Source organism: Labrus mixtus, chromosome 8, assembly GCF_963584025.1.
Source record: "Labrus mixtus chromosome 8, fLabMix1.1, whole genome shotgun sequence".
Lineage (NCBI taxonomy): Eukaryota > Metazoa > Chordata > Actinopteri > Labriformes > Labridae > Labrus > Labrus mixtus.
Window position 1 is genome coordinate 12,003,005 of NC_083619.1, and position 11,648 is coordinate 12,014,652.

Sequence of the window (11,648 nt, forward strand, 5' to 3'; positions counted from 1 at the left end):
GAAAAGATATGCATTCAGCTACTAGCCGTTAACAATGTGCAGTTTGTCTCAATAAAATCTACTGTCTTAACTGTTGTTTGATTAAAGCTTGTATCCGCCTCCTCCTGCCCTCTCTCTTTTCGATAACCCCTAATTGCTATGGCAACAACGTGGCATGTGTTTTTGGCCCATGAATCTATCATACAGCTCAAAAATATAATATATAATGGTTAGTACCATTATATTAGTTAGGCAATATTAAAAACACTTACCCAGAAGCAGAACTAGCCATCCTGAAACTGAACATGTTTCTCAATGATGTTCTTTGTTTTGCTTAAATATTTCTGTCATATTATTTAGTACAAAAGCTTAAGAACTGTAACATTTACATTTGACACATTTGTAGTATTATTTCAACTTTACTGTTAAAAACATTACCAACTTAAAGTTTCCGAGGTTAGTAAAATAATGTTATTTGGCATGTGAAATAATATCTCCTTTTTTCATCATACATCATAAATTTTTTTGACCATGCTGAGTTTAGCTAATAATACCAGGATATTTTCTGTTTGCGGTAGGTTGCTTTACTGTGCATGGGGTAAAGAAGATGTCTTTTACAATATCAAATTATTCTGTGATTGTCCACTCTGTAATTTGGGCAAAGGGAATAAAGAAATGAGATAAGTCAACAGGAAAACAGTCCGATGGAAAGGAAATGTTTGCACAGAACTGCATCATGATCATGATTTTTCCAATGAAGTTGTTATAACGTGTCCTGTGTCTCAGTCAGACTATTAAAGCAAGTCCCTGAAGCATCCAAATAGTTGACCTTTAATATCCTCACAGCTCCTACAGCAGCGAGCTGAACATCCCAAATGTGGAAAAACACTTGATGTTAAACAAAGGATATCCTTTAGACAGGAAAAAGCTCCGCCTTCTCTCAAGACTAACGGCTGTATTTATTAATTGGCACCAACACAATACTTTTTGGTACTTGATTTAACAGAAGGCTGCCATCCTTTCACAGCGCAGGTACAGGATGTTTGTCTGTTCTCATAACGTTTTTTTCCCCCCCTGCTCTATTTTAGCTACATGGTAATGATGTGCAGGTCAAAATGAAAGTCAATAAGCACTGAAATCATTGTTTGAATCACTTTAATGGTATATCTCAAAATGTAAGAAAAGTGACATAAAGTGTGTTATAAACTCTGAATCAGGTATTAAAAAATATGATTTTTTTTTCATAACATTTAGCTTTTGACCAAGAAATACCTAAAGATTAAAGATTTCAATTTTTAAGCTTGCTCCAATAAAAAAAAGAGAAGAAAAAAAAACCTCAGACCCCCCCCCCCATTTATTGTTTATAAGAGATATATTGGGTTTTATTTAGGTAATGAATATCCGTGTTCTCGACAGTTAAGCGGCACATTGTTTTAACAACATGTACCAGAACGTTTCCTAAAGTTTCTCCCACCTGCCTCAGCCGGCCTGCTGACAATTTGGCAGGTAAACATAAACTGCGAGTGAACCATTACAGGGGTTAGGGGTGGGGTGTTGATGTTCATTTGTGATGATGATAATTACCCACACAATAGGTGACGCACATAGAGACAAACAGTTATTTCCTGATCTGTATAGTGATATATCTTAAATAGCTTTGTTTAATAAGATGAGACAGGCAAGGTGCTTCAGTCCTATCAAAGCCTTTAATTTCAATGTATCTACAATGAAAAAATACAATGTGTGCATATTCATACAAAGTTGCATAAAAAAACAAATCCTTACACAAAATTCACATTTTACATTCAAAAGTGCTTAAGTAATTCAAATTACTAAATGCTGACTGGAGTATAAGCTGTCACAGTTTATAGCATCTCATCTGATACAATATGTTAACACAATATGAGGAGCTTTCATTTAGATGTGTGTTAAAAATGCAGCATATAAAACTCCTTCATGGTTTGTTTTTTCTCATCCAGATGACTAACCCAACACCCTGGAGAGATCTTGTTTCTCCCTGGAAAAAAATAAAAATAAAATAAAAATAATGTATGTGTCTTGTTGTAAACAAAAACAACGAGGTGCACTGGATAGCCGAGGGGTTATATCACACGTCACATTGACAGAGGCTGTAGTTCAACGGCCATGGATTTAAATCCGACCTCAGCCTTTTGCTGCATGTCATCCCTCACTCTCTCTTCCCAATGTTACCTGTCTCTCTTCAGCTATGTTATCCAATAAAGGCAAACATGAACTGTGGAGACCCTGGTCAACAATACATTTGTATTCCTTTATGTCATAAAACATTTTGTGACTACTAAACAACATGAATTCATCACTACATACACACAAGATAACCTGCATTGTCTATGTTCTGGGACTAAACCTTGCAAACCCAATATTAGCTACTATTTGCCAAAAACTAAAATTATCTGTTTTTATTTATTTTTATTTTTATATTTGTTACAAGATTTAAAATATTCACATAGTTAACTATTTAGGTTAAGGCTGAGTGATACACAGTCAAGGTAAGAATTTCTAATTATTAATCAAAAAACGAATGTGCTTTTTGTTTTCAAGCAATAATTTTTTCAATCATACAGTGCCAAATCATAACAAAATTATCTAAGGGCACTTTACAAAAAGAGCAGGTCTCGACTGCACTCTTGTCTATGTTATTTAAGGAGAATCTAAATAGATCCACCAAAGATCCAGCACTCAACAGTAGACAAACGTCCTTTTAAGAGGCGGAAACCTCAAGCAGTCACTTGTTCTGTGATTGGATGGGCATAGGCTTTATGTGATTTGTTGACCCCAAAAAAAATCCATGTCACCACTGTGCATACACGGTTCGATTGCATCAAAAACACTGGAATCACATTCATGTTAACTCTAACATTAAAGCTGAAGAAATGTTTTACTCACTCAGGGGTGGGAGAGTTGATGAGGCGTTGCAGGTCCCTAAGGTGTTGAGCAACATTGACTGTTGGTTAAACAAAAGAAAACAGAGATTTGTTAGAACAAAGCTAAAAAAAATTCAAACATTGCACAGCTTTTTATATCTTATATCATTAAAGACCTGCTAACAGTTAGTATGTCCACTAGGGTTTAACATTTGCTTCAAAAACCAGAGTTCATGTCAATTTGGTTTAAATTGTGGAATCACAATGGATACTTTGAATACAAACCATTGGTTTTGTGTAATATGTGGGGTGCTGTCCTGATATGTGTGTAACATATATGTATTTATGTGCATAACTTAACATGTTTTTAAAGGGTCAATTCACAAAATTCTTTCCATCCATGCAACTGGTTTTGGATTAATTATCACAGCTTTGAAGCCTTCAGTCGACCCTGACAATGGGCATACATTCTTAGTAATAATCCTGCAAAAATATGTAGTTTTTTTTTTTTTTTTTAAGTTTTACCCACAACTAATACAGTATTACACACTTCTATAAACTGAACAAAAACAATTGTGTTTACTGCATTATTTTTTCCTTACCTGAGCCACCTCCAAAACTACTAGTTCTTCCTGATCCGAATGATGAACCACTTCCACTTGATGTTTCTTTCCCCGTTCCACTTCCTGTCTTACTTTGTCCTGAGCTACTGCCTCCAAACCCAAACCAACTTGTGGATGAGCTACCTTTACTTGTTGATGCAGGCTTATTGGATCCTAACCCAGTGGAGCTACTGGACCCAAAAAGGGAAGAACCAGAAGAGCTAGAAGAGCCTGACCCAGTTGATGCAGGCTTATTGGACCCTAACCCGGTGGAGCTACTGGACCCAAAAAGGGAAGAACCAGAAGAGCTAGAGGAGCCTGACCCAGTTGATGCAGGCTTATTGGACCCTAACCCGGTGGAGCTACTGGACCCAAAAAGGGAAGAACCAGAAGAGCTAGAAGAGCCTGACCCAGTTGATGCAGGCTTATTGGACCCTAACCCGGTGGAGCTACTGGACCCAAAAAGGGAAGAACCAGAAGAGCTAGAAGAGCCTGACCCAGTTGACGCAGGCTTATTGGATCCAAACCCAGTGGAGCTACTCGACCCAAAAAGGGAAGAACCAGAAGAGCTAGAAGAGCCTGACCCAGTTGATGCAGGTTTATTGGATCCAAACCCAGTGGAGCTACTCGACCCAAAAAGGGAAGAACCAGAAGAGCTAGAAGAGCCTGACCCAGTTGATGCAGGCTTATTGGATCCAAACCCAGTGGAGCTACTCGACCCAAAAAGGGAAGAACCAGAGGAGCTAGAAGAGCCTGACCCAGTTGATGCAGGCTTATTGGATCCAAACCCGGTGGAGCTACCTGACCCAGTTGATGCAGGCTTATTGGATCCAAACCCAGTGGAGCTACCAGACCCTAAGAGGGAAGAACCAGATGAGCTAGAAGAGCCTAACCCAGTTGATGCAGGCTTATTGGATCCAAACCCAGTGGAGCTACCAGACCCTAAGAGGGAATAGCCTGACCCAGTTGATACTGGCTTGTTGAATGCTGACCCAGATGAACCAAAACTTGAACTGGACCCTGACCCTAGCTTATTAAATTGAGAGGGGGAACCCATCCCAAATGGACTTGACATTCGACTTTGGTGTGTGCCTGCTGGAAATGTGCTGAACCCTGTCTGGAATGAGATAAGAGCAATGTTAATATGGGAAAACTTATTCTTATTACATTTGATATAGTCAATCATAGTCAAGACTGTGATTTGGGATACTAAAGAGAATCACAGATGTGCTAATATACAGAACAATCTTAACCTTATTAGTTCGAACTATAAACAACTACACACTTGTCTAACACAACTAGCTCTGCAATTGATTTGAGCTGGACTGTTCCCAAGAAACACAAACATTTCCTGCAGTCTTGCTACTATTTTGTATTTTCAGTTTTACATATATATGTTTTTTTCTTTTTTTCCAAGTGTGATACTTTCTAGCAAACATAAGTTCGAGCCTTTTGTTTTGAAAGGCTAAGTAAAGATAACAGACACAACAGAGCTAAAATGCCCAGCTTGTAGCATGCATTGACCCCTGCAGAGCTTGTAAATATGTCATATAATTGTTCATGCTAATTGTTTTCTTACCTTGGACATGCAGGACATGTTGAGCACCTTGATTTGCTCTAAAAGGTGCTCAACCTCTTTACTTTTATAGTTGACATTGTGTTCCAGGAGTTCAATCTCTCCATTTAGCTTCATCTTGTCTATCAGAAGTTTTTCCTTCTCCTGATCATGTTTCAGCTGAAGCTTGTCTTGGTTATATCTGTTCTGTTGGATCAGACTTGTACGGTTCTGGCTGCACCAGCGATAGTCTTCAGACAGTCTCCAGTTCTCTGCCTTCATGCGGCTGCTTTCGGCCTGGATGCTTGACACCTGGTCTCCCACGCTGTTCAGGTAACGCTGGAACCTGTCCTCCACCTCTCTGGACAGGCTGGAGCAATTGGTGCGGATTTGCTCCAGGTGTTCTCTCTGTTTGGGACAGGTGAGCTGGAAGGCAATGTGCGTGGGGAAGAGGGAGTCGATCTTCTGTAGGAAAGCGCTGGAGACACTGGAGACACCACTCAGGGACATGGTAAAGTCATCTTTGCATTTCTGTTTGAAGTACTCCACCTCCTTTACATGTGTCGATTTTTCTCTCCTCAGATGGATGGCTTCCAAGTTTATTTTGTCTCTCTCTTTGGCAGTCTCTTCCATGTCCATCCTCATCCTCTGTACTATTTGAGTGAAGTTGGCCTTCTCAAGCTGAAGCTTGGCTCTCATCTGTTCCATCAGTGGCCCACAGTTACAACCGACATCTACTGCTAAAAACAAAGACAAGAAAGAAAAGCTTAAAACAAAAATGGCAGCAGTTTCAACCGCATTTGAGTAAATCATTCATGTTGTCACCATTATTTCATTACTTTTGACTTCTCACCAAAGAGATGTCATACTTACGAGACGGTGGTGGGAATCGGATACACCCCATCTTACAAGTCATCAACTCTCCATTGCATTGCACCTGTTCACGAAAGAGGAAGAAAAGTCATTAGTCTTTCAGATGTTTGTTCTAGTGAATTGTTCATTTAGCTGGATACATGGAAAAAAGTTGTTACTTTACATTTGACCTCCAACATAAGCCCTGGTGATTTTTTTTCGGAAAAAAACATTACAAAATTTTTGACATGATAAGACATAATGTCTGTTTTTGTGTTTCCTATAGCTCTCAATTAAGATATCCTACGAGTCCTTTTGACTGTCGGATTTACTGGAAAAGAAAACACCTCAGTGGTAAAAGTAGTGGTTTACTTTTTTTAAATCAGCAAGATTACTTTGAAGTTCATTAGATTACTGATGCACCAATTTATTTAGTATACGCAAATAATATACATAAAACCGCTTGAACATGATGACTACATGATCTCACAAGACAAGGAGGAAAATATTTGAAAAAAAAAACATTAAAAAGACAGATAAAAAATACCCAAAGGACAGATTACAATCAAAAGTATCCCTTTGGAAAATCACAAAATGATATTAAAGTAAGTGTAACAGAACTAGCACATTAACTGAGTTATACATGTGTAGATTTTGTGTAATCACATTCATCACTATATTCAAGTTTTTACCAATTTCATATTACTTTTTGTTACTTTGTTATTGTTTTAAGAAAACTTTTGAAGAACACTGCCACCATGTATCTTTTTAAACAAAACTTAAATATACATATTTAAGCAGACAGGGTACAATTATTAGAGATGGGGGCAGTTTTCATTCAGCCAACCAAACAATATATTTTAGAGGCGTTGGTTTTAGAGCAATGTTGAGCAGCTTAGCCAATTTTGTATATGTCGATAATAAGGAATCAAATGTAGTTTTGTTCATTTTCTCATAAAATGTAAATGTATTTCCAATTTAGAGGTTAATTAACTGAGGAGTTACAAGTTTGACAGTTTGTCAAAGTAATTTAGATTGTAACAATAGAATTTTGACTCTGAAAAGTTGCAAAACTTAAAAACTAAACTGCAATTACTCCCCATTACTGGAGTTGAGCCCCATGAGTAAAATCTGTTCCTCAGTATTTCGATTCTCATCATGCATTACAGGTGCACTATGTAGATTTGGTGTTGAAATCTGGAGAAGTGAAACAATTCATTGCTATAATTCAAAGGAAAAAATGGGTCCCTGAACACTGTTTCAGGGACCCCAAAAAGCTACCAGGAGAGTTACGGTTTCACTCTTGCGGGCCCCCCACCATACATTCTCATGTATCATTTTATCTTCAAACAGTGTTACAGGGACCAAATTTTCTTCTGAGGACAGTTTGTGTACAGAGTTATGAACATAAACCACAGAATCAGTACATTTATCCTACTTTCAGGTTACCAAAACTACACAGTGTCTACCAAAACTACACAGTGCACCTTTAAGACAAAAGTCTGTTGGAGTGCGTCTGAGGATTTCTTGTTCTGCAGAAGATGAGTCACATCACCTTCACATGGGTTATTTTTGTTTCAGCTCTCTTTTAGGTCCTCATGATATTTCACCATGCGAAAAATACTATCAGTAGCATCACAAATATGCTGTATCTCAACGCTAATAAAATGATCTTTTATAAAAACATGTGTTTTCAATGCAATATGTTTAGAGAAAATAAAACGTTCCATTGCAGAGACGGAACAGTGGCCTTCAATTTTTCATCAATACTGTTTTTTTTTTGTTGTTTTTTTTTAAATGAAAGGCTGAAACTTACTTTAGGATTAATGTGACCATAAACATTTTCTATGAGTGATCGTTTTCCCTAAGTTACATCATACCATCAGATTCTTTTACATTTCTGTAAATTAAGAAAAATACAAATTGCAGCCTTGTTGGGAATTCAATAAATCACAGATCACTCAAGAGAGGAGTTTCTAAAATGTCACATTCCTGTAACTAATGTAACTAAAAGGTGTGATATAATTTTCTGGACAAACATTCAACATGAGAGCCTTTGAGGAACTTGTGCTCCTTCTCTTAAATGTTGCCTATTGATATAATCCAAGTTAACACATAATATATCTGTCGTGATTCCAGTATTATGTTGAACCTCCAGCTTTGACAACTTTGTATCTGCTGTGGATTCACTCAAATAAAGCAGTGCAAGTATAGCTGTCAGTTCTTAACCTTCATCTGCAAGTTTATTGACAGTTACTAAACCATTCTGACTCAGACATGCCACACCTTGATCTTATGTGACTGAATTTTATGTGACTAAATTTTTAATTAGATAATTCATTTAAAATAAGTAAGTGAGTAGTAATAGTGATTTATTCATAATAAAAGAAAAAAATGCTAATTTCTCACCAGCCTCTTCTGCATATCTTGGATAAGGATTACTGAGGTGTTGGTGTATTCTCGCAGTTTGGCAAGGTCCCAGTCGTTGCGGGCCTTTTCAATCAGGGTGGCATTGAGAAAGGTGGTCAGGTTCTTCCTCTGCTGCTTCAGGGCCACATTCTCAATGGAGAGACTGCTGAAGCTCTCCTCCAGGTGGTGGATGCGTGACGTTGATGCTGAGTCTTGATCCTTCCCGTAGATCAGAAAGAGCACAAGGCTAACTATGATCAGAGACTGGATGAGCGAAGAGAAGAAGAAGACGATGCGCATGTAGTAGCCGCAGCTCTTGCCTTTTGAGCGGTGCTTCATCTTCTTTCTGGCCTCCTGGCTGTACTTAGAGACATGGGAGTATCCACTGCTGTACATGGGTGATGATGGAGGGTCAAAAAGTGGAGGTGCAAGATGCAGACCGAGACTTGAGGAAAACTATGAGCAACCAGCCAGGTTCAAATAGGGTTGATGCCTGACTCTCAGGACAGAAACGGTCCTCCCTAGCACTCTGCAAGCCAACAGATCCAAAAGATAAAACAAAGCAGAATTATCTCAGTCCAGTCTGCAGGTTTCAGAGTCTGTCTCCTGGAAAGCTTGTGTGTTTTTCTCGAACAAAAGCGTTAGAGTTTAACAGGCGTAGCCCAGATGTTTCCTCTGTGCAGTGTTGATTGCGTGAGAATTGATCAGAATTTGTGAGATGTAAACATGGGTAGGAATTTAAACCATCTCTGGCCACCTCCTATGATAGGAAGTTACCCTGAAGTCAGTCTCCTCCCTTGGAAAACTATCTAATCTACACACACACACACACACACACACACACACACACACACACACACACACACACACACACACACACACACACACACACACACACACACACACACACACACACACACACACACACACACACACACACACACACACACACACACACACACACACACACACACACACACACACACACACACACACACACACACACACACACACACACACACACACACACACACACACACACACACACACACACACACACACACACACACTAATCTAAAGGAATGCTAATGATGAATATAAGGATGCCAAAATTTAAGTCAGGTGAAAATGTATTCATCTATTCTTTGTCACCTAGATTCTTGGTATACAATAACCTATAAGAAACATCACAAATAAGTACTTCAATGCAACATTGGTGGCAACTTTGACGATAACTTATTGATCTCATACACTCAGTTTATCATTTAAATGCATTTCAGAAAAGCATTGAACACATTTAGAAGAATCAAAGCCCTATAACAACCTTTGTTTTATTGTAACAAAGGACCCAAAACAGCCTTGGTGTTTCTTGTTTTAATCTATTTTAGGATTGTATTTGAACATGTTTGTGCTTAAAGTAAAAAAACAAAGAAAAAAAAGAAAAAGAAAAAATTGAATTTGATATTTTTCGGCCTTTCTCATAAATTACAAGATCATGTTTACTTTTTAAGTAAGAAGATTTAAATTGAGAGTGCAAAACAGAAAAATCTAATTTTGGTGTTATGGAAAAGGTGTTGTACATATTGACAACACTTTCTGATTATATTGTGCGAACCGACAGGCCATTAGGACCTGACCAGGCTCACCGCTCCATAAATATGCCAACACATTTTTTTTAATGGGATCATGAGCAGCGTTTCCTGTGCACAGCAGGCCATGAGGACAATGGCTCTCGTCCTCAGTCTGACGTTTTCTTTCAGTGTTTCTTTGAAGCTGCAGGTCTCAGTCCAGCGCGATGACGTTGGTAAGCTGCCCTCTGTCTCGCAGGACAAACACACTCTCACACTGAACCTCTCCATTTAAATAAGAAATTCAAGAGACTGACTGTAACAGTCACTACGTTTTCCTGGAATTGTCGCCACCGTGCCAGGCCTTATCGTAACAGGAAGCAGTAACTCACAGAGGAACTATTGATGGCCAAACTTGAAGCAACTTTTTGGAGATGATTGCAGATAAAAGGCGCCAATAGAGCAGGATATCAGAGACAGAAGACACAAACAGTCACAGTGTTGATTTAAACGATATTGAAGTGGGATGTTTTTAACCTTCAATTTCAAATACGGAAACACATGGAGGGGTTTTCTTTTTGAGTGGGCTTACTGACACAGCACTTTCTAATCAGACAAACAGTCGTCTATCACAAAGAAGTCATCCAATTTTTTTTATTTTTATTTAACCTTTATTTTACCAGGCAGAATTGCTTGAGATCAAATGACCTCTTTTTCGAGCAAGGCCTGGCCAAAATGGCAGCAGCAAAAAAGAAATATAAGACAAACCCAAAAAGAAAGCACAGACATGAGAAGAAGAGACAAATACAGTCCAGAAGGTGAAGAAGAAGGAGGAGGAGGAGGAGGAGGAGGAGGGGGACAAGATCATGTTAAACAAAAACAAAGCACAATAAATACACTATTATTATTTATTTGTTAAAAGGATTTTTTAGTCCACTAAGATTAAAACACTGAAAACACTAAATACTTTCTTCTGGTGAACATGTGAAAGAAAGAAATTTCCTGAGGTAAGACGTGACGTAAATAAACAACGTGGAAGTAGCGGAAGCAACAGAGTCCGCTACACAACGTTATAATGAGAATATTTGCCTTTATATCAATGCTATGTGTAATCCAATGGAATGACAACAATAATTATTTTCTTTTCAACATTTATTTTTTCACTATTGTGCCCTGGAACATGGGACGCAAACTAACCAGGCCATCTACAACGCCAGTGATTCTTAAATATCTTTTATTTACTTAACTTTCAAAGTGTAAAAGCACAAAACAACAACAACAAAAGACAGCTAGCTGTTTCTTCTGTTCTTTGTGCTAAATTAAGCTAAGCTGCAGGTGCATTGTTTCCAAACAGACATGAGAGGAGTATCAGTTTCACATCGCCTTCTTTTTTAGCACTGTTATTTAAAAAGGGACTTTTTGAGCTACCTTCTTTTCTTACAGCAGCTGTCAGATTCAGTCCAGCTGTTACCTCAATAAACCGTCTCAACATGGAACAGTTTTTGTCCACCTACTCTTTGGGTAATGACCGAAAACAAAGGCTGACTATGGTCAAAGGTTAAATGATGTATGTCTGAAACGGATATATCCAGTAGCCTACAGAAAGGATATATGTGTATCCTGTTTAAAGGGTGGGTAACACTGTAATCCTGCTCTCCTGCACCTTGAGGTGGAAGCTAACAATGAGAGCGCCTCAGCAAGTGAGAGGTGAAGCAGTAAAATGCTCCTCTGTCGCAAATCAAATTACAGAAGGACGAATTCACTTACTCCTATTGGTACT

At 38.4% G+C, this 11,648-nt stretch overlaps 1 protein-coding gene across 3 annotated transcripts; it reads right to left on the reverse strand.

The window, feature by feature from the left end:
* Window positions 1-1,666: 1,666 nt before the first annotated feature.
* On the reverse strand, window positions 1,667-8,959 carry plvapa (plasmalemma vesicle associated protein a). 3 transcript variants are annotated; one of them, XM_061044337.1, is made up of 8 exons: window positions 8,301-8,959; window positions 5,913-5,976; window positions 5,064-5,773; window positions 4,334-4,601; window positions 4,112-4,285; window positions 3,485-3,745; window positions 2,905-2,962; window positions 1,667-1,996 (listed from the first exon to the last, which is right to left on the reverse strand). In XM_061044337.1, exons 1-8 carry the CDS (start codon window positions 8,694-8,696, stop codon window positions 1,963-1,965), a joined length of 1,965 nt encoding a protein of 654 aa, XP_060900320.1. In that variant the 5' UTR covers window positions 8,697-8,959; the 3' UTR covers window positions 1,667-1,962. The 3 variants fall into 3 exon arrangements, with proteins under 3 accessions (XP_060900320.1, XP_060900319.1, XP_060900318.1); XM_061044336.1 differs by having other exon boundaries at window positions 4,112-4,237; window positions 4,286-4,601; XM_061044335.1 differs by having other exon boundaries at window positions 4,112-4,601.
* Between the last annotated feature and the right edge of the window lie 2,689 nt (window positions 8,960-11,648).

Bases quoted from the DNA above. Each gene is read 5' to 3' on its own strand.
- plvapa (XM_061044335.1), bottom strand. From the start codon at position 8,696: ATGTACAGCAGTGGATACTCCCATGTCTCTAAGTACAGCCAGGAGGCC. The intron at 2,963-3,484 runs GTAAGGAAAAAA...TTTAACCAACAG, and splicing joins TAGTTTTGGAGGTGGCTCAG to TCAATGTTGCTCAACACCTT. The intron at 1,997-2,904 runs GTGAGTAAAACA...ATTTTTTTCCAG, and splicing joins ATCAACTCTCCCACCCCTGA to GGAGAAACAAGATCTCTCCA.